Genomic DNA, 26,517 nt, shown 5'->3' on the forward strand with positions numbered 1-26,517 from the left:
ACGACAAGTCTAAGGAAGAAAAACTGGCCACTTGTTTATCATAGTCCTAACGCTGCTTTGTCGGCTCATTGGTGGTAACAAAAACTTTCTTCATTAGGTGGGACTCTCTGCTTTCCTATGTTCTTCCGTCTCAAAATCCGTTGTCTATGGAGATGTGTTCATGGGCTCCCCACCGCTAGGAACAGGATTTCCTGCCTCGGTGGCAGCTCCCATAAGAGGACCAGTTGCTTGAGCCGCAGCAGTCGTCGCAAAGTACCGCACATCCACATCATCATCCTTTTGCAACTTCTCCAAGCACGGCATGATGCGCTGCTGGATGAGCTCCTGGCCCTTGGGCGACGGGGTGGCAGGCTTGCCCTCCTTTTCTAGCGTATAGATGGTGCCCTCGTCGGGCAGACGACGCAGAACACCGATAATGATGCCATATGTCTTTGCGACGTTAAAGCGAATATTGGGGATTGAATCGGCTGTGAGCTTTTCCAACATCGGAAGGATGGACTTGGCAATCACATCCAGACTGACAACGGTAGCCAGGGTCTGTAAACATTAGTCAGACAGGAACTTCACTGAGTTTCGTATGCCATTGAGTCTCTTACCGTGATAGCAAAGCAAGTGGTCATCCGGTAAAGGTAGTTGGGGTGGGCACCCATAGCCATAACCTTGGGGATAATAGCCTCGCTTGCCCACTCAACCCCAAACACCTCGGTCAGCTTCCTTAGGTTTTGAGTAGCGGCCTCACGAATGGAGAAAACAGTATCTCCGAGCCAGCCCATGCAAAGCTGGCTGAGCTTCTCGTCGAAAAACTTGACGCCCAGCTGGCTGGCAAGAAGCGGGATGTAGTCGATAATAGCCAAGCGTACACGCCACTGCTTATCTTCGGCTAGCTGTACAATGGCCGGGAGGAGAGACTGAGAAAGGAGGTCGATGCCGATAACTTGGTTCACAAGCTCCAGTTTGCTGATGATGTGAAGGCGAACCTCTGGGAACTCGTCCTTGAGCATCTGAAGGAACATGGGCAGAAGATGATCAATAGTCCTTGTACAATAATTAGCATACGCGTCAAAGAAACCGTATCTGACTGCGGGAACGTACTCTTGCTTGCCCAAGATAGGAGCGAGGCCGCTGATTTGTGTGCCAAGGGCAGCTCTGACATGCTGGGAGCTATCCGAGACGAGATCCTCAACACTTCCCATGATGTCATTAAGGAGAACGTTGCGGTCAACCAAAGCACAGAAGCCAGGGATCTGGCCGGCGATGGCAGTCCGCACCTCAGCCTCGTTATCTTTCAGGAGTTTTACGAATGCAGGAACAAGATCTCTGGACACAACCTCATCATCAACCGCCTTCGCAATCTGTATGTGCTGTTAGTCATCCAAGAAGCGATATGAGGGGAGGCCAAGCGCTTAGCGCGACCACGAACCTTCTCAAATCTGTCGGCGATCATATAGCGGACCCTCCAACTCTTGTCCTCTATCAAGCTGCGTAGCGATGTGAGGAGGACGGTGTGGCTGGCCTGCTGCTCTTTGGGCACAACCTCCGCAATGGAGATCAGAATCTCGACTGTAAGGAGTCTGACACTATCCTGGTCGTCCTGGGCGAGGTGTTGGAACATGGGTATCATTTCCTCGATAACGATGGGAGCCGGCATCTCCTTCACGAACTTGGCCATGTTGGTGGCGGCCTGACGGCGCACCATGGGGGTCTCATCGTGGACGAGCTGTCCAAACTGCTGGCGCAGTTGTTCTTGAATAGGCGGCGAAACTTTCGAGTAAGGGGTTGTATACAGGCCGCATGCGGAAACCTTGGACGTAAACCAGTCGGCCTTGGAGAGGCGAATCGTAAGAGGGATAAAGTATTCTTCAACTTGCTGCGAAGAGAGTTGAGTGCAGATCTTGTTCAATGATTCGACAGCCTAAAACGTTTGTCAGTACACATGCGGATCGCATGACAAGAAGCCAGGAGATGGTCACGTATCCGTACCTTGTCTCGCACCACGGGCTCCTCGATAGCAGCGAGGTTCTCAAGGGGGGAAAGAAGGACATGTCCCCATGCGGGGCCCCCCACGTACTCGACAAAGTTACCAAGCTCTTCACTCAGGGCAACGAGGACCTCATCTTCATCTTCAACCGATTCTACATTCAGAAGTGTCAGCAGCCGTATCCAAGAGTCCCAGCGGCTGTGTAGCCGGAGGCCGGCGCAGGTGGCTTTGCTAGGCTGAAGCTGGGTCGAAGGGTTGGCTAACCATCGAGAAAGGGAATCAGCTCCTCGCGAGTGCGCTCGGGACCCAAAGCAAGGGCGATAGTCGAGAGACGGTGGATGGCGTTTAATCGGAGGACGACCTCGTCGTGCTGCCCAAAGTCAATCAGGATTTACAGCCCATCAACTAGACAAGAAGGGATAGTCAGGGGTTCTGGCCGTCCGGGTCACCGCCATCATACCTTCAATTCGTCGATTAGCACGGCGATGGGGAAGAGCTCGTCGTTCGCGTTCGTCGCGTCGGCCATTGTGGGCGATTTGTGAAGTGGACGCGGAAGATCGCGGGGGAGTATACAGTCGGCGAGCGAGGCGGATTTGGACAAACTGGTTGACTTGGTACGGATGTTCGCTTGCGGGCGTGATGCAATAGACGGGGGGGTGTGGACTGGACTGGTAGCCGGTCGGGCGACGCTGTGCGGCGGCGGTACCAGTGACTGTGATTGTAGTAGAGAGAGGAAAGTGGATGCGTGTGTGTGCGCAACTTGGTAACTGCGTTGCTTGGGCGGGCAGCTAGGTAGGTTTGTTGTGTTTAGGTTGATTTTGGTTGCTTGGTTGAAAAAGAAAAAGCAAGAGTGACGCTTCGTCGGGTCGAAATCGGAATTGGATGCGATCTCTCAGCAGTAAGGTAGTTTCGCACACGGCGCCACGACACGGCGGGCAGCAAGCAGGCAAAGAATGATACTGGACGGTTTTGCTTGATAATAATAGGTAAGGGTTGCTTGATGGAGGGTTGACGGTGGTTCCTGTTCCTTCGGGGGGAGGACTCACCTACACTAGGTACACCTAGAGGTGGAGATCGGAGCGAGCTTGGTGGTCCCCGCAGGGCCGCAACAAGGAGGAGCAGCAACAGCAGCAACAGCAGCCAGGGCAGCAGGGCAGCACTTAAGGTCACCTAACCAACGGCGGGACACAGCTGGACCCGGTCTTCGACACAAATTGACCTGACGCGCAAAGCTGGGGTCCAGTTCATGACGGGGGCCGGGCGGACAAGGGTGAGAAGGAGCACTGGCCACTCGCCATTTCAGCTTGGGACGTAGCCGCCCGTTCCCGTCGTAGGGGTGGTCCCTCAAGGCGCACCGGGCACCACTTACTTGCCTGCTGCACCACGAGAGTTAGGTAGGTACCTCTATCAATGAACAACTTCTTCCGCTTCCAATTCGCGACGTAAGCTGCTCTTTCTGTTCAAGTCACCCTTCGTCATGAGGTAGGGTTGGGAGACTGAGATAAAAAGGACGTGGTACAGCTCCGGAAGAATGGCAACAGCAATCAAGATGCAAGAAGGGGAGAATGTTTAACACCGACTAACTGCCTTGTTACAGCCTAAGGTGAGTTGTTACAACATCACGTATTCCAATTCTGACTCACTACAACATTATCACATGTGAATACCGGTTTGGGAATGTATGCTGTTCATATTTTGCTGTCTGATAAAGTCAGGCATTACTGCAACTAAAGCATCGCTAACCTTGCTTCATCAGGGAGCATGCTGTTTCAACGAGCTCTTCTCATGACGGGAACCAATTGCCCACATATTATTCTACTCTTTCTCCAACAATTCTTCACCACTCATCTAACTCATACTCTTCATCTCCTGCTCCACCAGTTCGTTTTGCGAATTCCGCCCGGAATCAGAGCCAGATCCTCCAATCGAACTTCGCCCTGTGCTCCCACCGGTGCCGCCGCCAAACATAGCCTTTCCAAGCGACAATCCGGAAATCCTCTCCTGAAGAGCTGCAAAAGTGCCCGTAGGATCTCCAGCCGCGACATTTCGGTTTGGTGGCGCCGGACTTCTAGTCCCGGGCGTCAGAACCTCGTGGGCCGACTCCACGCCTGCAAGCACGGACCCTCCGGCCGCGGTAGCTGCCAAGCCCGGCGGCAGCGGGCTCCGGGTGGGGCTTACCGATGTCCGCGATGGGGCGCCGGACGATGGTGGGTTGCTGTTCACATCAATCGTACCCGCATCGACAGGCCTTGAAAGCTCTGATGACGATGAAGCTTGCTGATAAGCAGCAACACGCTCTGCTGTTGCGGCCAAGGCATTTAGATCGCCATTCATCTCATCATCCGTCCGGTTGAAGAGTTGGTGCCACCACCGCACGTCGTCGCAGCGAGGGAATAGTATACGCTCACGGCCTCTGACGTGATCATCAACTGTGGCATCGTACTGCTCGTTCGTGAACTCCGAGCGCCGGCTCAGAAAGTAGGCCCACACACTTCTTGTACGTTCTTGTAACCGTGCTTCGTGGCGCTGACGCTCGTTGTTGAACAAAAAGGTACCGTACTGACAAGAATACACATGGTAGTATAAGCGGCGCAGGAATCGTTCGTTAAACTCAAAGCGAGTCGGGTGTTGCCTAAGGAGCTGGTAGGTGGCGTCGAGGAACTGGTGGAAGACAGGCGAGATATCTTTGGGTCTTGTTGCCATATTTTCGGCAACAGCAGGTTCCACGCCGGTCTCGATAGGCGTCCCATCCGCATCAGTAACGGCTTCCTTCCCGCTGGCCGTTTTTTTGCTCCAAAATCGCTTCGCGCCGGCTATGGCGTTCTCGAAATGGTCTGCCCGACCATCATTTTCCCCTGGCTTCACGGCGGTCCCTGCAAGTGCATCGCCGTCCACTGTAAACCAGTCCTCATGACTTAGATGCCCTGACCGAAGGTGAAACATGTGTCCAAAGGACAGCCAATCCTTCTCAACCAGCACAATGAAGCCTTCGAGAGTGCGATAATAGGGATCAAGCATCAGCTGAGAAAGGGCACTGAGCTGGCTTGTGCGATCCCATCCATCGGAACAGTGAATGAGAACATTGGAGTGCTGGATACCTACTCTTTGTGCAATCAAGGCTGATCCGGACAAGATACCGCTTATGTGCTTCAGCCATTTACTCTTGGCCAAGAGTTCTTTGTTCGGTGGGAAAGGTGACACATCGGCGTCCTTGAGGGCGCTGATAACCTTTTCTAACGACTCTCGCATGACGTGAATATTGTCTATGTTCAGGTATTCTTTCTTGGCGAATTTGTAGTGCTCCATGTTTTCGGTGCCGTATCCTATTGCCTGCATCGCGTAGGAGTTGATCACTGGTCGAGCGTCGACGATCAGGTTTTGTTGCTGGGCTCCATATATCAGTCTCTTGCCAGTCTTTCCGTCGTAAAGTATAGTGCCACCAACAGTAAGCTCATCCTCCGCCTTCTGAATATCCGACATGGAACCATCCGTGTTCTCGCTCTCTATCATTAGGTCAGCCGTACTCGGGGGCGGGCTTTCAACTGGCATGTCGAGAGACGTGCTGCCTGCAAACTCCGTCGAAGCTGAAAAGCACGCGCTGACTAGAGATTCATCCTGAATGTTGCGTTTGAACGATATGCCGGGGAGTGGTTGCGAGCACCGTGTAATGGTACAGTTGTTGACGGGATGGCGGTAGGTGAGAGTTGGTATTCGCTGCCGCGACCGGTAACTCGCAGCATATTTCAGCGTCGCGTCGGATATTTTGGAGGGCACAATAAGCAAGGCCGGATAGGTCGGGGAGAAGGAGTAGTCCTTGTTGATCGTGGAGATCCTCCATCCCAGTTCGCGTGACTTTTCGCTTATCCCTTGCCGGCGGAACTCGGCTCTGACATCGTATAGGTCCCAACCGTTGATTTTACTTTCGGGTGAGTTTGGTGGAGGTCGGTAGCTGAAGGCCAGCAGCTTATCGACGCTTCCTAGCTTGCATGTTCTGGACTTGATGAACTCGAATGCCTCCCGGGCTTCCTTGTCGCCTGCGAAGTTGAAGCTAACATATGTAAAATCTCTGAACCGAATACGTATCGAGGAAGGAACGCCACTAGAAGGGGGCGTGGGCCGTAAGGTGCACTGTGAAATAATGTGGAAGGCAAACCACACTTGCTTCACACTCTTTTTCAGACTCGGATCTGCGGCAGTCAAAGACTCGGGGGGGAAGCGGAAAACGAGATGGTAGTCACTGAGCGCAAGGTCGCCGAGCTCCGGCTTTCCGCCTCGCAAGGCATGGATGTTTGCGAAAGTCTGGTATTCGGTTCAGTAAAGAAGACGAGACGTAGTTGGAAAGGTAGATGATGGAGAGCATACGTGCTTGAGGTGAGGCGCCGCCATCGTGATGTTGGGAGGTAATACTAACTACCCCGGCACTATGAGGCGCTGTGCAGCCGAGGTAGGAGACCGGACGTCCGAGACCCAATGTGTCCGGACAGGAGCGCAAGACGTGTTGACAAATGCGGTTGCGGCGAGAGGAACGGGGAGAATAGTAGAATCTGCTTCGCTTAAGATGTATCGTAGTTGTACAACAGTGCCAGAATGCAGGACTGGGAAACAGAAAATGTACCAATTAGGAACATGTGTCCTGATATAAACGAAAAGGAGGAACTCGGCCGCGCAGTCACTGGTGCCGGTCAACGATAAGTGATTCACGCGGAACTTGTTGGGATTTCAAGAGATTGTCCCCGAGGTCCACGTGGGATCGATTTGGAGGACAGGTATTTGAAGCGACAGAGACTGATAACTTTGTAAGTTACAGAACCTCTGCTGCTAATCCTCCTGCCGTCCGGATCCAAGGGTATGCGAATAGTGACTGCGATTTGCGAACAAGCAGAAAGTCAGCATCTGGAGTGCAACGCGCTCTGGAACCGGGGAAGCGACGATTGACGTCGATGGGCACCCCACTATCAGCGCCACCCCGAACCCGACTGAGGACGGAACGTTCATGGTGCCTGCCGGTGTCAAGAATTGCCCGAGCCAGCAACGACTGACAATCAAAGGAAGTGCACGAGGTGGTCTGGGCGCAAGGCTATGGTAGGCCTGGACGGGGACGGGAAGCGCAAGGAAGCATCTCAACCCCACATGTGAGATCTGTACGTACTATCTCCCTTTTTGGGTTGCGCTTGGCGGCTCCTAGCGTTGGGCGCGCAGACTGGGTGCGGATTGCCAGCCGCTTGCCAGCCGGGATGAGCCGTGGCGGCTGTTAACCCTACTCGGCCAGCCACTCAGAAGCGGTAAAGGACAGCCCACCAAGGAATTCGCAAAAAAAGTAGCTGTGCCGGTCGAATTTCCCCCCATCTTTTTGAAAAGTCCGGTGAACACCGCGAGAAGGTATCCCACTCCATCCTCCTCAGCAGCACAATTGAAGCCCTCAGGACCTTCATAGCCAAATCGCAAAAATGGCTGTTCCCGGCACCCAGATGTAAGCAACCAGAGCAAACCAAGAACATGGAAGCCTCCTACATGTCTACTACACGTCTTCACGACTGTCTACACGTCGGTGCGATCTGCTGCTGCTGTGGGGGTGCAAATGCAAAACGAAGGCGTTCAGTCACGAAGCCGGGAGATATGCTGCCCGCTTGTTGCAGCAGATTCAGCCGACGGGGTGGGATTTAGAAATTGGTGGCTTGGAAAATAACAAAAGCGGCGTTGATGCTGACTGCTTCTCTTTCTGTCTACAGTTCCAAGCGCAGAAAGTTCGTCGCTGATGGCGTTTTCTACGCCGAGCTGAACGAGTTCTTCCAGCGCGAGCTCGCTGAGGAGGGCTACTCCGGTGTCGAGGTCCGCGTTACCCCGACCGTCACCGACATCATCATCCGCGCCACCCACACCCAGGAGGTTCTCGGCGAGCAGGGCCGCCGCATCCGTGAGCTCACCTCGCTCATCCAGAAGCGCTTCAAGTTCCCCGAGAACTCTGTCTCCCTCTACGCCGCCAAGGTCCAGAACCGCGGTCTTTCTGCCGTCGCTCAGTGCGAGTCCCTCCGCTACAAGCTTCTCAACGGTCTTGCCGTCCGTCGTGCCTGCTATGGTGTCCTCCGCTTCATCATGGAGTCCGGCGCCAAGGGTTGCGAGGTCGTCGTTTCCGGCAAGCTCCGCGCTGCTCGCGCCAAGTCCATGAAGTTCACCGATGGCTTCATGATCCACTCCGGTCAGCCCGCTAAGGACTTCATCGACTCTGCCACTCGCCACGTTCTCCTTCGCCAGGGTGTCCTCGGTATCAAGGTCAAGATCATGCGCGGCTCTGACCCCGAGGGCAAGTCCGGCCCCCAGAAGTCTCTCCCTGACGCCGTCACCATCATCGAGCCCAAGGAGGAGCAGCCCGTTACCCAGCCCATCAGCCAGGACTACGGCGCTAAGGCCGCTCAGGTCCAGGCTGCCGCTGAGGCTGCCCGCCAGGAGGAGCAGGCCGGTGAGGAGGAGGCCGCTGCCCCTGCCGCTGAGGAGTAGGATAACCTCAAGGTCGGGTCAAATGAGGTTTCGCCTTCGAACGAGGTGCCTGTGTCTTTCGACGAGCCTGAGGTCGCTCCTGTGGCGGAGTTCCATTTCGCCGAGGACGATACTCCCATTCGTTGGTAATGGACGCTGGGTTTGGGCGGGGTCTTTTTTCAATGTGCTTGCAAGCTCAAACAAACACTGGGTTGCGGAAATGGATGGGTTCACTTTGGCGTCAACTATGGTCATAGCACATTTGCATTAAGACTTGCGAAAAGGGGAAATGGCGGACGGATTGTTGCTTGGGATTATAATCGTTTTTGTAACCCCACGATCAAAGCAGCAACGTCGGGATATTCCTGACTTCGCCAGGGAAATAAGATACCTGAACAAGCCCTCCTTCCTTGCCTTGTTTTGCGATTGCCAATTATGCCATATCCTTTTGTGTGATGATGGAGACGATTAATGGAATATAGGCACTGACCTAAGTGAGGCATGTGAAGAAATAAGTCCGTAGGTTTGTTGATGTGAAACATGGCCTACATCGGGCCATGGAATGTAAGCAGGTAAACATCAGCCACTGTCAGCTCAAGGGCAACGCCCCACAAATGCCCAACTGATCAAGATCTTCCATTCTCGATGGCTTCACACCAAACATTTGACGAACACAGGAGGACTGATGAATGTTAACACACACTAGGTGAGCTCTGTCCTCACTCGCTCCGACGTTGTTTTAAAATACACGGTTACCGATTTTGGATGTTCAATCGAGACAAGTGATTGTGATCTTGTTCTGGCACCAGTCCCGAGTATAGGAAGAGACTAAAAGGATATGGATGTTTGAGAGAAAGAACAATCAACTTGGGAGTGAAATAGTATTTGGCGCCAATGAGAAAGAGAAATATATCACACGTTGCAGTTAACTCACAGCGAAGAAGAAGAAGAAGAGTCAGGACACGCATAACACTTTTCTTGTTGTTTTGGTTTTTCAATCATCCATCCGTCTTGGTCCCCATATATAGATGATTCCCTTGTGACTTCCCTCCTCCTCCTCAATTCCATATGTTGTCTATATCTCCGGTCTTTGCTCTGCTTAACCTGAAAGGTGTTGTGTGCATAGATCGACAATCAATTCGCTCCATTCGTTACAGATTTTGGGTGCCTCGGGTTCTTCTTCACTTGTACGCCCCTCTTTATACCTCTTCGTTTACCCTGAAGACTTTCATGGTATGCACTCAGATACATCTTCAACTATCCCTTCAGAAGAGGGAACTCTCCTTGAAGCGGACCTCGAGACTGCGGTCTCAGATTAGGCAAGTTCGGTTGAACTTGGTGGTGGAGCCCATACACCGATTCCCACCGTTTTTTTGGTTTCTCGCGCTCGACATCGTGGTAGAGTGGAACATGAACTTCCCGTCCGTTGCACTAAAGGCTAGGCGTGCATCTGTGGAAGTAGATAGCGTAGGTACAATGGTTTGGTACATAAGTATCTGGACTGCGCCTTGAGCCCATGCCTTGCTTGCCCGCCTCTCTCTTTGTAGACCGGCAAACGTTTAACAGAGAAATGCAACAACCGACATGCCCCCCTTTAGGTTCCCAAGTAGCCTAGTCGGTCTATTGTACGTGATGAAGAAGAATATGCGAAGTAAAACAGGAGAGAGAAGAAAACAAGGAAAAAGGAAAGGGTTTAAAAAGACCTTTTCTCGGCTTTGTGTTATCGGGGTATCGTATTCATCTCTCTCCAGACTTTTTCCTGTTTTGCATCTCTATTGAATCGCCGACCGCGTGTTTTTTCCCGTTAGGGGCGAGACGTCCCCCTTGTGTTGTTGATGTCGTCGTTGTGTTTCCATTGACTGGGCCTCCGTTGCTGTGTCTGAAGCTGCCGATCATGGGCGAGCGGGGGTCGTCATCCTCCTCCTCTGAATCCTCGGCAAGATCGGCCAGCCCCAGCGCCTCTTCTTCGTCGTAAGCCCTCATAAGACTGTCGCGGTCGCGGTTGCTGCCTGTGCTCATACGTCCCAGTGAGCGCCGTCTCTCCATACTCATGCGGGTTTGCAGACCTGAGATCATGTCGGTACCAGTGGCATCGCCGCGGCTCCGTCGTGCGAGGTGCTTGGTGCCATCCGGATCGCCGCGGCTTAGGTTGAGCAGGTAGACTCCGGTAAAAGTGACCAGGAAACCACAAAGAAGCGAGAGGGTGGCGACAGGCTCGGTAGTGTTGAAGCCCTTGAAGAGGATGAACGAGGCGCAAAGGGTAGCGGTGGTGAATGTGACGTAGTACAAAGGGTTAACACTACAGATGTATGTTAGCTGAATCCCCAGTGGTTTACCAGATCTTGGACCTTCAACACCTACATGTTGGTAGGGAATTGGCTGAGTGCTTTGTTGAAGTAGTTCATCTGCGTCAGAATGCAAACGGCGGTGATGATCATAAAGACATAGGTCGACGGATGAGTGAATTGGTTGTTGCCCGCGAATGTCAACTTCAACGCAATGCCAAAGGCCTTGACAGCCATGACCGATATCGAACCCACGGTGGAGCAAATACTAAGATAGACGAGGGGGTTTTTCTTGCCGTAGACCGGAGCGACCCTGTAGATCATGAACCCGGCAAAGCCACATACCAGAGCCGAGTAAAGGAGAAACCCTGGTAAATTCAGTTAGCCTAGGCACTGTGAAGCGAATCCGAGATCAGGAGCCAAGACATACCCGGCTGGATCGCATAGTTGAGAATTTGGTCGATCGTCTGGATATCCTCGTCAGGGGGAGCATGGAGGACAATGATGACAGCACCGATGAGACAGATGGCGCTTCCCAACTTGCCCAAGGTTCCAAGCTCTTCGTTGAGGAAGTACGATCCCAGTACAGCTCCTATTAGCACCGCCAGCGCACCTAGTGGAGTGACCAGAATGGCTGGAGCAAATGCGTATGCCGCAAAGTTGCAAATCTCGCCAGCAACCACTATAGGGGGAAAAAAATGTCAGTCCTTTTGGTGTCTCTAACAAAACAGCGATTTTTGGTTGTGGGTATTCCATACTGCATCCAATTCCCGCCCACCACATGGGATTCTTGAGGTATACGTAGCCATCTCCTTCGAAGCCGTGTCTCTCTTCTGCTTGATTCAATCCCTACAAGAAGCTGGTGTTAGCACCAGCATGTTCTCTCGCTATGCATCTGGTAATCGCAGCCGGGGCAAGTTTAAGTGTGGCCGGAGCGGACGAGATGCTGGTACGGTACCTTCTTTGTGATCACGAAACTCGTGCCTGCGTGGTGGAGTATGTTAGAGGCCATTGTCCCTGAACGTTATCTGGGGAATATGCAAGCATACCAATTGCTAAACTCGATGTCATGGCTAGCGCCAGACCGATATACCTGTCCACATATCCATCAGTATGAATGATCTCCTCTTGACCGGAACCCAGGTCCTGGCTGTAATGGGGAGGCTGTTGCTCTGGCCTACTTTTCTTCCAACATCCACGACATCTTAAATCAAACGAGTGTAACGACAGCTAAGAATTGCGCTGCACAGTAGTTCGTAAGGTAGCCGTGGTGGCTGTTGGTCTCTCCCAAGTTCGAATGGAGAGCAAAATCGGGACTCGCGCCGGGCGAGGTTTACGAAGAGAAAGGAATTCCGAGGCTTAGTTGGTCGTCGTGAGGTTCGGATGCATCCGCTACGCGCCCGGGAAGCGAACGGCAGACAATGGTAACGGATGGGGGCAATCGGTACGTGTAAAGAGCGACGACGGCGAGAGTTGTCAAGCTGTGTGTGTCTGTTTTGCAGGCCCTCCCTAAGGTCAGGTCAGGGTGGTTTCGCTCGTTCGAGATCGGTTGTGTAAGGCAAGGTGTCGTCGTGCGTCTTGGAGTTTTGGACGTTGGTGGTGGCGGTGGTGGTGCCTCCTCAGTGGTGCCCTGAGGCAAGGTTGCTGTTGGGGAATCTCCGGTTCTTCGAACGGTGTTTTAGCGCGCAGGGTACGTGGGCGGCCCAGGTATAAAGGCAAGTGAAGGTCGTAGCGTTTGATGAATTGTGCTAGGAAAATCCGTAGCACTGTCCAGTGTCACGGCAGCGGGCCAGGTGGTTTCAATTCGAGGGGCACCTGTTTCTGTTGCTGCAATCTGTGTGTGTTCCTGGGGGTTGTGGTCGCTGTCGATGGGTGCGTCGGCGCTGTGGTGAGGCCAAGTGCAGTCAGTGTCTGGGTGTCGAGCCAGTGGTGGAGGGAGAAACCATGGAGCCAAAACGTTTCAAGAATCACAAAGAGGCGTGGATTCGGCACCCCTGTCGGAGATGTGGTCGAACCCCTGGATATAAGTATGGCAACCTGGTCACTCTCAAGACTGGGAGGGCGCCCGTACCTGTTAGTCAGCCACTCAAAACCCCATCCCAAAGCGCCCGAGCTGGGCCAGGACCACTTGCTTCCTTGCATATCTATAAGTATGTACGTACGTGCTTAAGATGTACAATGTCTGGGTGTCCAGGGCATGCTGTCCGAGCACGCTACTTGAAAACAAGTTGATGTTTGCCGACGAACGCGTGTGTACAGTCAGGTAAAAATTACTGGCGATGGCTGTATCAGACGAACACGCTGGTCAGCCTCGGCCATCACAGTCACTTGGGATTTTCCATGCGCAGCGCGACCTGCAGTTCGAATGTAGAAGGATATTTTCCGTAGCCTCGTCCGTGCTGCCCGTCCGGCGCCCGGCCTTCCTTTATTTTTGCTCCAGCAGGTGGACCCTATTCTGGTACTCGACTCAAGGGATGGAAAGTTGAACTGCGTTGGTGTTAAGCTCAGGATCATTCCTTCCCTTATTCCTCGACATCAGGGTGGATTCGCTGCGAGTGTGTCTGACCTTCCATTGATCTTTCCAAATTTGGTTGTTGTAGGCCCGAAAGGGTCACTGCCCCGCACTTTTATTTTAGTCTTGGTGACTTCATTGAGGTTCCCTGTGCCTGGCATACGTCTAGGTATAGTTGAGAGTCTAAACATGCTGATATGTGTGCATGAGATAGGGGCACTTTTTTTTTAAATTTTATCTCCGATGCTTCAAAACCCCTGTGGTATGGTATGGTATTTACGCACTGAGACGATGATGTACAGTCCCTGCCACAAATAAACGCCCCGTTGTTTTTTTCCCCGCAAAAAAAGCCAAAACTCAACTTAATCACTCCGAGATACTTCCTCCAAAAAAAGCTTAATAGTTAATGCACTATTAAGTATGAGAAAGAAATAGCGTAGTCTAAGGCTAGTAAGAGTTTTATCTCCTTTACATCCTTTATAGTTGTGTAATTGCGGTGTAAAGTTGGAGTTGAGTGGGTGAGAAAATTATAGTGGACTTATAGCGTACTTTAGTGGATGAAAATCCGAGTTGGTTTCGCGGTTTGATTTTACACCAGAATTTTGCAACTACCTTACCTTTTACTAAAAAGTAGCTATTAAAATAAAGAATTTCTAGTAAAGAACTACTTATCTTGATTTTTGTACGTTTATATATATATAGATGGCTAAGTTATATAGTTGTTAAGGTGGTGAGTTTTGGCCTTTTAAGGTGGAAAATAAAAAACGGGGCGTTTTTTTGTGGCACCCACTGTACTTCGCCAGTAAACGTTCTGGACGTTCCATCCGCATACCTACGAAAGAAACAAAATCCAGATGACCTGAGCTTTATAAGCAGTCCAAGTCGAAACGTGACTCTGGAAGCGCCGGAACATGTGCATTCATCGAAACACACTTTTCCTCCGCTGTCCTCCGTCACGCGTCTCCATTGTTATCCACTTCTCTCGAAAACCCACGCCGACGGGGTCCGACGCAGGCCGCGGGAAGCCTCCATCGATCACATCACCGTGCGTGTTACAGCAATTACCTGCAGTTGAACAAAATAGCTAGTCGCATAACCTACGCATAGTCGGTAACTGATCGCCATAACAGAAGCAATGGGTTCACACTAATGTGAAGTTAAACCTAGATCCGTTACGGGGAGAAGCGATTTGATAAGATTCCGTCCCGTCCTCCTCCCGGTCTCCTGGAAAGGGGTTTCTCAACCACTGATGTCAATATGCGAAGAAAGGGTACCTAATTTTGTTCCTGGTATTGGTTGTCATCAACTGCTACGTGGTAACCGGGCAAAGCATGCAATACGCATCTTCGAAGCTTGTGTTGCCAGGAAATGCAAAATAATTTACAATTGAGGTCCGGCTGTGGCGAAGCAAAACATTACGAATGCTGTGGAGTCTCTCAGTGAGAGCTGCGTGCCCGTGTTTGAGGCTTCCTGCTTCCACCACAACGTGGCCAGATCGACAGTCACGGCCTTGCAGCCAAGTTCATCTAGCATTTTGGTTTTGATGACTCTCTGCCATATTGGGGATATTAGAAGACTCAATGTTCATCCACATCCCCATCTAAACTGATAACTGACCCCCAACTTCAGGCAAGTATCCGATTTTCCTTACGTGGTCCGCCTTCGCTATCTTCTCTCAACGCCTATTTTGGTTTTGCAGAGCCTGTATCCACCCATCCCAAACCGAATGCGCCACCCCAAACAGAAAAGCTCTACATACCTCGTTAAAAACCCCGCTCCAACCACATGTTGCATAGTCTTGACTGCTATGACCACATGTTACCCGGATATATCCACCAAATTCAAATGCACCTCTGAAGCCTCGAGGGCTCCTAAAGATAGTCTAGCCGTGTCCCACCGCCGTTCTACCAAACGCCAACAAAGACTATAGTACAGGCCGGAGTATTATGCTAAATGACCTCAGGGAGAGAAGTCCCAAGTATGCAATTTAAGATTGCGAAGATAACCAGCAATCCCTGAGATACCCCATGTATTGTGGTTTGTTCAGCAAAATTGCGCTTCTTCGGGCGACATGTCCCCCAGGCCGTCCCGGAATTTTCGATTGTTAATGCCCGCTGTATGCAGGCTGAAGGTAGGCTGCGCTATCGAGATCGGTGTCGCGAATCCTGGTGTTAAGTGTTGCCGATCGGGTGAAGAGTAATGAAATAGGGGGGACACGACTTGTTCCATCGAATACGGCCGATCCGTTTCAACTTACCTTACCATTCTTGAAGCTTAAAGCTTCTCTCAGCACACATTCGTGGTCGGTTCTTCGAACAAGAACAACCAAGAACATCAAGAGCAACTCACAAAATACATGGCTGATCCACAGCGGTTAAAGGGGAAGGGGAGGAGAAGGGGAAAATGGGGCTGGGAAGATTGAACGGGGGGGCATGGAGGTGTTGGGGTGAAGCTATATTCGAGGCCAGAGTTTGGCCGATCAGGTCCGACGACGCTTGACATCTATAGTCCTGATTAGCAAGATGTTTTCCCGTACGGATTATTCGTTGAACTTACCGGCCTCTTCGGCTTCCTTATCCAGGTCATCAGTCCGACCTCTCTTTGCTGTGAGGGGCGGTTGGTCTTGAGAAGTTGTAGTCTGCTGTGTAACATCATTGTTGTCCTCCTCTCCATCGTCTCCCCATCCGATTTCGTCGTCATCTTGAGCGTTGCTGAACTCATGGATTTGACCTTCTGTTTCGAACGATGCATCCTGTTCCTCGTTCTCGTCGTAGTCAATCTCGTCGCCGCTCATGGTATTGGTTGTGCTCGTGCGGTTGGCCGATTCTTCGGCTGTAAACTCCTGAACACCTTCTTCGGTCTGGTCCTTGGGTTCGGCGGTGTTGACTGTAAGATGCGATGTCTCATGGGTGTACTCGATATCGATCGCGTTTTCTACCTCAGTATAGTCGTCCACGTTAGGGCCGTCGTCAGTGTACTGCTCCTGCATGGCGGTGGAGTCGGGATTGCGCGAAGCACTGATTTCGTTGTTTCCTTGATAGGGCATGTCAGCATCATCGTAGGCAGAGAAGGTGACGCTGAAATCGGAGTCTTTGTGGGAATGAAAACGACTGCCACTGCTTCGGTGGGGTGCAAAGAAGTTGACGGGGCTGTTGGATTTCTTGATACAAGGTGAGTCGGAGCGGAAAGGAGATAACGTTGCAAGACCGCGGTGCTGATTGGGTCGCAGTTCAACTGCAAGTTGGCTTCCGCCGGATATGTTGTCTGAGGGCCTGCTATGGAGTGGCGGCATTGTCCCATCCAATTGTTCGGACCTCATTTTCTTCATCCCGAAGACTAGGTCGGAGAACACGGGCTTCCGTTTAAGAACAGGCATGGCATAGTTTGGGCCTTCGTCATCCGTGTAGTCAATGAGATCGTCATCCTTGGCTTTGCCTGTGTGCAAAACGACCATGTGGCCGTGTGTGCTGGGGTTGTGTGTGGTTGAGGAAAAAAGAAAAGGGTATTTACCAGTTCGATTGTCGTCACGGCCGAGCACTGCATTACCTTCAGTAGACCCCTCCGTGATATCGAGGGAGAAGTTGCCGTCATCCAACGTCTGTCTGAGTGTCAAGTCATCACCAAGCTCCTCCGCACCCGCTGTACGATCGATTTCATGATCGTCTTGCTCCTCAGCCTCGGCCCCTTCATGATGCTCGATGTACTCGTCCTCATCATAAACCTCCTCCTCTTTTTCCTCGTTGATAATTTCGGTATGGTCACCGTTTTCCGGCTGAGGTTCGTCAGTAGCAGACTTCGTTTCAGGAGCAAGCTCCAAATCACTGCTCGCCCCCTCAAGGCTGGGCTGAAATTCTCCCTGATCACCGTCCATCTCATGCTTGACATCAACGATGCCTGTCGGGCCATGAGAGGATTCACTGGCATCAAAGTGACTTGACCCGTTAATCTCTGCAGATGGCTCTGCTTGCACAGCTTGATCGATGTTGTCTGCTAGCGAGAATTGCTCAGTATGACACTCATTCTCAAGGACATCCTCGGTGACCTGACGTTCCGTGTGTTCCTCTGATGCTTCCTTCTGGATGTCTCCAGCTGAGACGGTAACATCCCCAACCTCGGCTACATTCCCGCTTACTTCGACGTCTTCAGTAACCTCGACATCCTCTGCAACTTCGATATTCTCGGTGAGCTCAATGACCTCTGGCTCTTCGTCATCTTCTTTCTCTTTTTGGTCTTGATCTTGCTGGCCTTCCTCGTCTTGATGCTCTTGGTCATCAAATTCAGCATCCTGGACACCCTCATGATTACCATCATTTTCGAGGCCTTCGTTGTCATTGTCATCATAGTCTTCAATGTCCTGATCGTCGTCCAGATATTCATCCTCCCCGGAGGCATCTGAGTAATCGGGAGAGTAGTCTGCTCCACTCCAGATGCCTGCCTCCTCGAGCAAGTCCAGGAACCGGCCCTCGGGGTCCGGACGGACCAAAAGATTGAGCGTTAGGGATGTCTCTGTGACGATTCCTTTAGCTAGAAGGACATTGTAGCAGTAAATAATCTGATGAAAGCTGCGTTGCAAAAAGTCCTTGCTGGACCTTTCGCCAAAGTTCAAATCAAGTGAGTCAATAACGATGACCAGTTCTTCTCCGGGTGTTAATTCCGAGGCAATGACAGAGCGGATAGATGCAAGTAATTCCGACAACGGCGCGGTTGCGATCTCAGTATCGGTAAGGAAGTAGGTCTCAGGATCCATGTCCGAGTTCCCAAAGAGGGCATAACTGCCACCATCATACTGGACTGTGATATCTGTGATGCTGAATGCAGCATCATCAACAATGGCCTCGTCATGGTCAATCTGGCTTTGCTCGAGCTGGCGATCCTCGCTCACGGCTTCGCCCGCTTGTTCAACTCCCGAGACAGCTGTATCCAGGAGGTTGGTAGCTGCAACACCACCGACGTCCAGACCGACATTGGTCTCGGCAATTTGTTCAGTAGCCTCCTGATCAACAAGGTTCTTTGTCTCGGCCACACGCCCGATCGGCTGCTCTTCCGCATCGTCGCCCATTTTGGACTCAGCAAGATCAATCGGGACGTCCTGGGCTTCCTGTTCCAATTCACGTAGATCTGGATTCTCGTCATTTGCAGACGGCGCTTTTGATGTAGTGGTATCTTCGGGCTCGTGTTCAGTAACAGCCTCTTCTGCAACGCCCTCCTCCTCTTCATAACCTATCTCGTCATTGTATGCCATGGAGACATCCTGAGCATCTTGCTCGACGCCACCTGCCGCCTCTGCTTGCTCATCATTGGTATTATGTTGAGCCTCGAGGTCATCGACGGCGACTTCAACATCGGCTGTGGCGGGTTGGGCATCAAGATCGATCGTCTGGTACTCATCTTCCTTGTCATGTAGGTCGTCGAGTTCTAAGACAAGCTCGTCGGCTTGCATGCCGGCTTCTAGCATCAAGTCATCGTCAAATACCGCCTTCCCCGCCTCGGCACGAACGTCGAAGCTAACTTGCTCCATGATGTTAGGCGGTTGGCGGGTCAATAAAAACACGCGCCACAGATGAGTGAGTTGGATCAAGTACGAAAATTTGGGAAGTAACGCAAAACTTCCACAAAGTTTCTTGAAGCTGCGACGTATTGCCGTTGTCAAGATGTTGTACGTCCAGCAAGCGTCATGAAAGAAGCGAAGACGTGGAAAATTGGTGCACTGGTCAAAACCCCCAGCTTGGCGATGGGTTTCGGTGGATGTCTTGGACTGAAAGGCTGTGACTTCTTCTTGGAAGCGAAGCCGTAGGGTATATAGAGACCACGGGTTCTGGAGTTATGGCTGAGAATGGGCAACCCCGCACTCGACAAAGAACGCCCGACAAACAACGGCGCTTCTGGGGCGCAAAATGAACCGGTGAAGGGATGTGAGGCGACACGTGGACTGGGGGGTTCCGACAACACGATTCAACCGCTGTTAAGAGTTCTGGGGCGGATACTCTGGGCAAAAGTGCACATCGAATCGAGGTATGGAATGCTGAAACGCGGCAGGCAGATAATCGCGATGCCTCACTTTCACGGAGCGGCGGAGCTGGGAAGTGGGTGAAGTACAACGGAATCGAGCGAGCTCTTGATGACGAGGCGTGTCACAAAGGTAGCGTAGGTATTTGATGATCCGTAATCGAGACTCGTATTGGCTGGGCAATGCTTTGACGCGATTGAGAGACAAGTTTCTCGACGGCGGATTGTTTTTCGAGGTAGGCGATGGTTTGGACGGAAATGGAAATCGTGAAATTTCGACACACGGGGCCGTCTGTTGTGCGTGTTCAAGAAAGACGGGAGGTGCAGTTGTTGCTTTTGCCGCAGTGTGTGGTGGACAACGGTGAAATTCGCAGAATTGATCATAGGAAGGAAACTGAACCTAGACGGAGGTAAGCAAATGCCGCATGGAGTTTAGCGGGCCCTGTGGGTGCCTAGGTAGAGGCACCTACTGTACTTGTATCTACCTCTATGGTGTGCCCCTGGATTTCTCTTGCCAGCTGGCAGCCCCTCGTCGGCCGGCCAGGACGCTGCCGCCGTGTAGGTTGCCCTGGCCCGCCTGAACCCGACTGCCCTGACGCTGCAGTGAAGCTGCCGTCCAGGTACCTCTACCTATCGCTGCCCGCTGGGTCCCTCCAGATGGCACCTTCAGTTCAATTGGACCTGACCGACAGCGCACCTCAGCACGGCAACGGAAAGACCACATCAACCTTCCCGTCCACGTTAACTTTCAGGAGGTGAAGCTCACGACTTACCTCCAACGCATCCCAAAGCGCCCCGCACTACCACGAAGCGCCCTTCGAGTCAGTAGTCGTGGTTGTTGTTTACTGCTGTCAAAATGGTAACTCATCCATCCCTGTCTCCTGGTGGGAAGAAGCGATTGACGGAACATGTCAGGTTGTCCTCGCTGCCTCCATCTGCACCCGCGGCGGCAAGGCCGTCTTAGCCCGCGCCTTCAACGACATCAAGCGCTCCCGCATCGAAGCTCTCCTCGCCTCGTTCCCCAAGGCCGCCGACTCGGGCACCCAGCACACCATTGTCGAGCAAGACAATGTCCGATTCGTCTACCAGCCCCTGGACGAGCTGTACATGGTCCTCATCACCAACAAGCAGTCCAACATCCTCCAGGACATCGACTCGCTCCACCTTTTTGCCCAGGTTGTCACCAGCACCTGCAAGAGCCTTGACGAGCGCGAAATCCTCCGAAATGCCTACGAACTGCTCAGCGCCTTCGATGAGTTGGTGACCCTCGGTTACCGGGAGAACCTCACCATCAGCCAGATCAAGACCTTCCTCGAGATGGAAAGCCACGAGGAGCGCATTCAGGAAATCATTGCCCGCAACAAGGAGCTGGAGGCTACCGAAGAGCGCAAGAGGAAAGCCAAGCAGTTGGAGATGCAGCGCAAGGAGTCGGCCAGAACTGGTCGGTCCGCAGTACCCCGGACGCCGGTATATCCCACATACACCCCGCCGGTGCGACCTGCTGTCACCGAGTCCTATGACACGTATGAAGCCGAGAAGAACAAGGCCAAGTATGTGTTAGTCCCTCTTCTTTGCTGGCTGGCCTGCAAGCTAACATTCTTATAGGTTCAATGCGCCAAAGGGCAAAGGTATGCAGTTGGGCAAGAAGTCCAAGAATACGGATATTTTCGAGCGCGTGAAGGGGGATCTTGGACACGAGGCCGAGGAAGCGCCCCTTGTCCCGGTAGCCGCGCCGGCAGCTGCCGCAGAGCCTGCTGCTTCCAGAGTCTCTTCGACACTCGACAGGGATGCTATTCACGTCCTTATCAACGAGGCAATCAGTGCCAAGCTGTCGAGGGATGGTGCCCTCGAATCCCTCTCGGTCAGCGGTGACCTCCAGCTTCGCGTCTCCGACCCATCGCTTTCAAGGATCAAGCTCAACCTCAGCGCCACACCCACCCACGGCGCCCAGTTCCGCACTCACCCGAACGTCGATAAGAATGTCTTCAATAGCTCCCAGGCTATCCAGTTGTCTCAAATCACAAAGGGTTTCCCCCTTAACAACTCTGTCGGAGTTCTAAGGTGGCGGGCCAGTCCCAGAGTCGACGACACCAGCGCACTGCCAATTAGCTTCACCGTTTGGGTCAACAAGGGCTCAGATGGCAACAGCACATTGACGGTCGAGTACGAGCTCACTGGCGGAGATACCCTCAAGGACGTTACTGTCGTCATCCCCTACTCGAGCGCAGAGCCTCAGGTGTCTAGCTTCGACGCTGTGTATGAGGTGTCTGGTGACAGTCTAGAGTGGTCGATAGGCACCGTAAGCGAGGAGAACGCCAGCGGATCATTTGAGTTTGAGGCGCAGACGGATGACGAGAACGAGTTCTTCCCGATGCAAGTACGGTTCTCCAAGTCGTCGCCGTTCGTGGAGGTTGATGTAAGTTGTCGCCGCATCATGTCAGAAAAACGGGTAAAGACGGAACAACTGACACATTCTAGGTTCAATCTGTTGAGCTGGTGGATGAGGGTGAAGAGGTTTCGTTCTCCAAGGACATCAGATCGGTGGCCGACAAGTTCCTCATTGAGTAGGGTTTGTTGTCGTTGTTTTGAGCAGAGCCAAAAAGGGGCGACCGTAGTATGCCGGCCAGGCGTCTCGATCATCATCTTCCGCACCAGAATTAGAGTAATGTATGGGAAGCAACCGAGTTGTCCAACTCCCTTTATAATGAATACTGTTGTACATGGTCAGCGCCAGTGGGTGCTAGAGCTGTCATTCTTTTTCTTCCGTTGATATCCAAGGTCATACTTGACTTTTTGAACAAGAGGTTCTTGACGCCCTCGGGATCCTTGAAAGTAACACGTAAACTAGGAGCCCTACGCATTTCTAAGAGGATGGATACCCTCATGATTTAGTACCATATAGAAAGAAGCCTATCTACGCAAAGAGCTAAGTATCCAACTCATTCATCACTGTTGTAAGCACGGAGTATAGTAATTGATGTCGATGTGTGTAGTTCGCTACTTAGCTCACTTGTAAAGGTTATACAGTCAAACCCCCTGAAACTGCATCCTCCAGATACTGCATATATGCCAGTTAGAGCATAAGAATCAGCGGTCCGAATTAATTCTCAGCTACAACTATATAACTACATACTACACATGAATCTCGGACAATTTTTAGTACGTATACACTTACAGACTTGGTCTTGAGCAGGAAAATCTATAGTATAGGGTCGGATTTTAGTGTCTCGGCCACTGGTTGACTGCCTATTTGGGCCTAGCTTCAATCTAGAAACTGCATAGATGCTACTTAGTGCATAGAAATCCCAGGTCTGAATTACATGCAGTTTTAGGGGGTTCAACTGTACCTACACACTAGTACGAATGCCCCTGCACAGTATTTCTATTATTGTAGCAACCGCTCTATCTGCACTGTGTTTTGAATCAACAGGCAGGACAAGACCACACTACTAAATCGCAGAACAGCAGCAACAATAACAACAACATCACGCCGAGGCAAGTGAAGCTGTAGGTCTAGCAAACCAAAACTGAAATCGCCCAAACTTACAAACCGACTTGCCAAGTTATGGACTTGCGCGTGTCATTTAAATCAAAATCTTGCGTCCCGGAGTTGAAGGCTGGAACCACTTAGCCGCTGCTTTCCACATCCAAATTCATCATCCAACTGAAAGTCGCCAACGGATCCTATAAAATGTCCCCAAATGGGCAGCTTCAGCTATTCAGTTCAAGCGCCTTGGGTGTGCCAGTCTCAGGCAAGCAAATTGCATGCAATCCCGTGATTGACTTGACAGCCACGGTCGGCGACGGTAACACGATCTATGTCTGGCGTGGCAGCAATCAGTTGGTCTCGAAGCATACAGAGCGAAACCAGAAGGTTGATGCAATCAAGTGGAAAGAGGATGGTAAGTGAATATCTCCCGATGGCTGTTGAGGGAAACCACTGTCTTACAGGGAATTCGCAGGCCAATTCTTAGCTGTCGGCTGGAGTGACGGCGTGGTGAGGTTGATCGGCTTGGAAAGCAACAAAGCCGTGCATCACATCCGCGTGGCAGGTCATGGTGGAAAGCCTTCTAGAATCGAGTTCATCGCCTGGGCCAGAAACGAAACTGGCAAGCAGTCGCGTGCCAGGAAGCATAATGACCTCCCCGACTTGCCGTGGCGGGATCTCATGCCCGATGAGAAGAAGCATGTTCTGGACCTCCCTCATGAGTTGACTTTTCTGGAAATCGAGACTGCTCTCCCCAAAATTAGTCCTCTTCCTTTGTCGGGAGGCATCGGGTAAGTAAACAGGACCCCATGAGCTTGCAGTGCCGGGAGACAAACCTAAAAATGGTGTAACTGACATGGTTATAGGGACGATATGTTTGTTTTCTCTACCGCGGCATCACTCGAGTTCGTGTTCCGCCCTTATCAGCCCGAGAACCCGGACAATGTACATGTCATGATCACCGGCACAGCCGACGGAGGCATTCATCTCAGCATCTATGATTCATTTGTCATTGGAACCTTTCAACATGCACCGCATACGGCCAGAGGACCTGCCTCAAACGAGGGTCCTTTCCAGCTTTGCGGTCATAGTTCCCATCACAAAGTGCCTACTCACGCACTCCTGCTAAGACCCAAAGAGGGTAGTCCGACATCCCTTTTTCTTGTTCCGATGGACCTCACTTTTGTACACAAATCGCCCATCAACCTGTCCTTGTTGGCGTCGAACACGACAACACTTCAGAATCTCCTTCGATATCTGAAGCAGGCACAGTCACACATGGTTAGTGAGTGGAAATCGACGAGAGAGCTTCCTGGGCGTTTTCTACGTGGTGTTCAAGAGGACCTAGAGAGGAGTCCCAAGGGGCCGGTGACCATTGTCCAGGCATTGTATCACACAGTTGCAACAGGACATGTGTTTCCTCCGGTGAAGGAGTGGCTCGTCGACAGCCTAGCCGAGAGAGTAAGTTGAGTAGTGAGATGTGAAAGAGTGCCATAGGACTGACAAGTATTTAGGGGCATAAGCGTTGGGATAAAGCAGTTGTAAGCGGCCTGCAAAATCTCAGAAGCCTCGTCCATGAGAACTTCTTGCCTGCGCTCGAGAGGTGCGGCATCGTGCTCAGCCGGCTCCTAGGCCTCGCTCGTTTCCACGGCTCGCGTGAGAACATCGGCTTTACCGCCGCGCAGATCGAGAAGCTTCTGGACATGGTCGCGGCGCTGACCTTGGTCTCGTACAAGATTCTACTGGCGGTCATGGACGAGCTGGACCACTTCACTTGCTTTTCGTCATGGCTTCGAATGGAAATCGATAAACTGGCTTCGTCATTGGCAGCTGCTGAGGAGTTGACCGAGAAAGAGGCGACTATGGACAACGTCAAGGTCTTGACGTATATCCAACGATATTTGATGGGCAGTCCCTTGGCTGTGTATCTTGGTGATGTCACCGCGGAAGAGCGCGAGAAGGATTGGAGAGTTGTTGACAAAAGCGATGGCACATCTCTGCTGGAACTGGTTGATCAGCAGTTGAAGTGTCAGGAGCGTGGTGAGCCTTATTACAAGGCGTTACCTCAAGTCGATCAGTTGGTAGACCATCTCACCAGCAAGTCGGCTATCGTATTCAAGGAGATTGCTGAAGCAGAGAAACGAAGCGTGCGCTTCAACGAGGCTGTGGAGATATCTACTGGCGAGAAGATATGGAGGCATGATATTCATCTGTGTTCTCGATCTAGTGCGGTAAGTCATGTTATACAGTTCACTTTTCCCTGAGCACTTGATTGCTAACACGAAATTTCAGGCTGAGTCTGGAGTCCTTATATTTGTTGTTACAGTACCGGAAAGTGACAAGAACAAGAGTATGTCTCCCTTTTATGGCATCGTTGAGCATTTAGCTAAGACTGGATGTAGTCTTCATTGTACGAACCGCGATTCCGGTCGCCAACGGCGTTAGCGGCACAACCTCTAGCAGTGCATGTAGTCTGGTCCTTCCCAACGGGGCCAGCGTGGTTGATATCAAGTTCTTGGACGACGAGTCTTTGCTCGTGCTAAGCCAACTCAAAGGTCAGTCGGCTTGGAATTATTAACAAAGACAAAACCAGACCAGAGAAGATGAAGCTAACTCCCATGTCAGATGAGCAAAGCCCTGCACTGGTGAGGATCGGGTATCAGTCACCCAACCTAACCTACACAGCATACGAAGTAGGAGAGAGACCCCAAGCAATCGATATAGGAGATCCAGAAGTGCCGTATGTTCCACTTTTCTTTGACGCGGTTGGCTTTGTGCCCATCCAGATGGAAGTTCAACAAGCGAGCAAAACCAGGGGCGAGCTTCCTGCTAGGGTCTGTTTACTAGGACGCGACAGAGCGGCCTACAAGACATATGCCCTTCCCGACCAGTTTGAGGCAGGTTCCGGGACTTCAGTATCACCGATGGTGAGAAAGTCATGGCAGCAACAAGGAGAGGAGGAAGATGTGGTGATGGAGAACAGCCAGTAGAACACAGAGCGGAAGGTCGGAAAGTGCGGTAATGCGATTGGGGCATGGCGATAGCGGGAAGCGGGACCCTCAATTACCTGGCAGGGGATTGCACTTATGAGTCCCGTTCGTGATGTATGATTAGGAGAAGGCTGTTACAAATGAGGAATTTCATTGTATGAATGGGAGGCATGGATAAGGTACCATATTGCTCGGTTATCAAACCGGGTCTGTCTAGTTGCGAACAAAGATTCCCAAGCTTTCTCGCTTGATCGTTTTGGTAGTGCAGTCAGTGCCAATTTCCAAAAGTCTCCAAACTCTCGCTTTCACTTCCATCGATTCCTTGTGAAGAATATTCAATTCAGTCTTGTGTCCGATTTCGACCACGCATTCCCGTGTGTTGTTGTTAACGATGAGCGGAGCCATGAAATGAGAATCATTCCGTTAGCGTCGGGTGCGCTGCCAGGGCGTGCCTTGTCCACTAAATACCTACCTAGCGGAGTTCCATGGGTTCTGCAAGCCAAGCCACAGGGCTAATGGGGTTTCCTTAGGTTCCTGTTAGGGTAGAGTCCACCGGCCCTGAAAGCCAGCCCAGCCCAGGGCAGGTCGGCGGGTCCATAGTACGCGGAACGGAAGAATCCGTGGCAGCCGGTGGGAAGCTTCGATTCAGGGGATCAGCAGCCCGATTCCAGTTCACTGCAGCCCAGTCTTCCACTTCGGGCCGTCACTCACCTACGCAGTAGAGGTACCTACCCGGGCCCAGTGCGAATTGCCGTTCCAGTCCATCGTACCCAGCCTGAAACGGC

The 26,517-nt window shown here is 51.9% G+C and overlaps 8 protein-coding genes across 8 annotated transcripts; 4 read left to right on the top strand and 4 right to left on the bottom strand.

The window, feature by feature from the left end:
* Positions 1–144: 144 nt before the first annotated feature.
* Positions 145–2,504, bottom strand: B0T23DRAFT_403874 (protein phosphatase PP2A regulatory subunit A; the record flags this gene model as incomplete). Its single annotated transcript, XM_062838821.1, has 7 exons — positions 145–537; positions 597–1,035; positions 1,093–1,352; positions 1,421–1,912; positions 1,981–2,132; positions 2,243–2,348; positions 2,439–2,504. The coding sequence occupies 7 exons, from the start codon at positions 2,502–2,504 to the stop codon at positions 145–147; spliced, it is 1,908 nt and encodes a 635-aa protein (XP_062694522.1).
* Positions 2,505–3,826: 1,322 nt separating this feature from the next.
* On the bottom strand, positions 3,827–6,364 carry B0T23DRAFT_428024 (protein-tyrosine phosphatase-like protein; the record flags this gene model as incomplete). The annotated part of the gene is made up of 2 exons (XM_062840108.1): positions 3,827–6,277; positions 6,341–6,364. 2 exons carry the CDS (start codon positions 6,362–6,364, stop codon positions 3,827–3,829), a joined length of 2,475 nt encoding a protein of 824 aa, XP_062694523.1.
* Positions 6,365–7,152: 788 nt separating this feature from the next.
* Positions 7,153–8,482, top strand: B0T23DRAFT_125946 (cytoplasmic ribosomal protein subunit S3). The gene is made up of 2 exons (XM_062832108.1): positions 7,153–7,448; positions 7,708–8,482. The coding sequence occupies exons 1-2, from the start codon at positions 7,426–7,428 to the stop codon at positions 8,471–8,473; spliced, it is 789 nt and encodes a 262-aa protein (XP_062694524.1). The 5' UTR covers positions 7,153–7,425; the 3' UTR covers positions 8,474–8,482.
* A 1,707-nt stretch (positions 8,483–10,189) lies between these two features.
* Positions 10,190–11,808, bottom strand: B0T23DRAFT_403877 (magnesium transporter NIPA-domain-containing protein; the record flags this gene model as incomplete). Its single annotated transcript, XM_062838822.1, has 6 exons — positions 10,190–10,751; positions 10,814–11,105; positions 11,168–11,419; positions 11,496–11,586; positions 11,696–11,721; positions 11,787–11,808. 6 exons carry the CDS (start codon positions 11,806–11,808, stop codon positions 10,190–10,192), a joined length of 1,245 nt encoding a protein of 414 aa, XP_062694525.1.
* A 400-nt stretch (positions 11,809–12,208) lies between these two features.
* On the top strand, positions 12,209–12,951 carry B0T23DRAFT_126037 (uncharacterized protein). Its single transcript, XM_062832109.1, has one exon. The coding sequence runs from the start codon at positions 12,476–12,478 to the stop codon at positions 12,905–12,907; it is 432 nt and encodes a 143-aa protein (XP_062694526.1). The 5' UTR covers positions 12,209–12,475; the 3' UTR covers positions 12,908–12,951.
* A 2,652-nt stretch (positions 12,952–15,603) lies between these two features.
* On the bottom strand, positions 15,604–19,038 carry B0T23DRAFT_126062 (uncharacterized protein). The gene is made up of 2 exons (XM_062832110.1): positions 15,806–19,038; positions 15,604–15,751 (listed from the first exon to the last, which is right to left on the bottom strand). Exons 1-2 carry the CDS (start codon positions 18,765–18,767, stop codon positions 15,729–15,731), a joined length of 2,985 nt encoding a protein of 994 aa, XP_062694527.1. The 5' UTR covers positions 18,768–19,038; the 3' UTR covers positions 15,604–15,728.
* Positions 19,039–19,906: 868 nt separating this feature from the next.
* On the top strand, positions 19,907–22,105 carry B0T23DRAFT_378179 (uncharacterized protein). The gene is made up of 4 exons (XM_062837077.1): positions 19,907–20,114; positions 20,171–20,805; positions 20,861–21,671; positions 21,734–22,105. Exons 1-4 carry the CDS (start codon positions 20,112–20,114, stop codon positions 21,821–21,823), a joined length of 1,539 nt encoding a protein of 512 aa, XP_062694528.1. The 5' UTR covers positions 19,907–20,111; the 3' UTR covers positions 21,824–22,105.
* A 611-nt stretch (positions 22,106–22,716) lies between these two features.
* B0T23DRAFT_419714 (anaphase-promoting complex, cyclosome, subunit 4-domain-containing protein) lies at positions 22,717–25,988 on the top strand. Its single transcript, XM_062839711.1, has 7 exons — positions 22,717–23,157; positions 23,218–23,533; positions 23,609–24,203; positions 24,257–24,973; positions 25,035–25,092; positions 25,145–25,297; positions 25,368–25,988. The coding sequence occupies exons 1-7, from the start codon at positions 22,947–22,949 to the stop codon at positions 25,730–25,732; spliced, it is 2,415 nt and encodes an 804-aa protein (XP_062694529.1). The 5' UTR covers positions 22,717–22,946; the 3' UTR covers positions 25,733–25,988.
* Positions 25,989–26,517: the final 529 nt, after the last annotated feature.

Source organism: Neurospora hispaniola, assembly GCF_033458365.1.
Source record: "Neurospora hispaniola strain FGSC 10403 chromosome Unknown B0T23scaffold_3, whole genome shotgun sequence".
Taxonomy (NCBI): domain Eukaryota; kingdom Fungi; phylum Ascomycota; class Sordariomycetes; order Sordariales; family Sordariaceae; genus Neurospora; species Neurospora hispaniola.

Excerpts from the sequence above, each read along its gene's own strand:
- B0T23DRAFT_125946 (XM_062832108.1), top strand. The coding sequence starts at position 7,426 with ATGGCTGTTCCCGGCACCCAGAT. Across the intron at positions 7,449-7,707 it reads GCTGTTCCCGGCACCCAGAT|TTCCAAGCGCAGAAAGTTCG; the intron begins GTAAGCAACCAG and ends TTCTGTCTACAG.
- B0T23DRAFT_126037 (XM_062832109.1), top strand. The coding sequence starts at position 12,476 with ATGAATTGTGCTAGGAAAATCCGTAGCACTGTCCAGTGTCACGGCAGC.
- B0T23DRAFT_126062 (XM_062832110.1), bottom strand. The coding sequence starts at position 18,767 with ATGGAGCAAGTTAGCTTCGACGTTCGTGCCGAGGCGGGGAAGGCGGTA. Across the intron at positions 15,752-15,805 it reads TAAGGAAGCCGAAGAGGCCG|ATGTCAAGCGTCGTCGGACC; the intron begins GTAAGTTCAACG and ends TCAGGACTATAG.
- B0T23DRAFT_378179 (XM_062837077.1), top strand. Across the intron at positions 20,806-20,860 it reads GCCGAGAAGAACAAGGCCAA|GTTCAATGCGCCAAAGGGCA; the intron begins GTATGTGTTAGT and ends ACATTCTTATAG. Across the intron at positions 21,672-21,733 it reads CGCCGTTCGTGGAGGTTGAT|GTTCAATCTGTTGAGCTGGT; the intron begins GTAAGTTGTCGC and ends GACACATTCTAG.
- B0T23DRAFT_419714 (XM_062839711.1), top strand. The coding sequence starts at position 22,947 with ATGTCCCCAAATGGGCAGCTTCAGCTATTCAGTTCAAGCGCCTTGGGT. Across the intron at positions 24,974-25,034 it reads TGTGTTCTCGATCTAGTGCG|GCTGAGTCTGGAGTCCTTAT; the intron begins GTAAGTCATGTT and ends ACGAAATTTCAG. Across the intron at positions 25,093-25,144 it reads GGAAAGTGACAAGAACAAGA|TCTTCATTGTACGAACCGCG; the intron begins GTATGTCTCCCT and ends GACTGGATGTAG.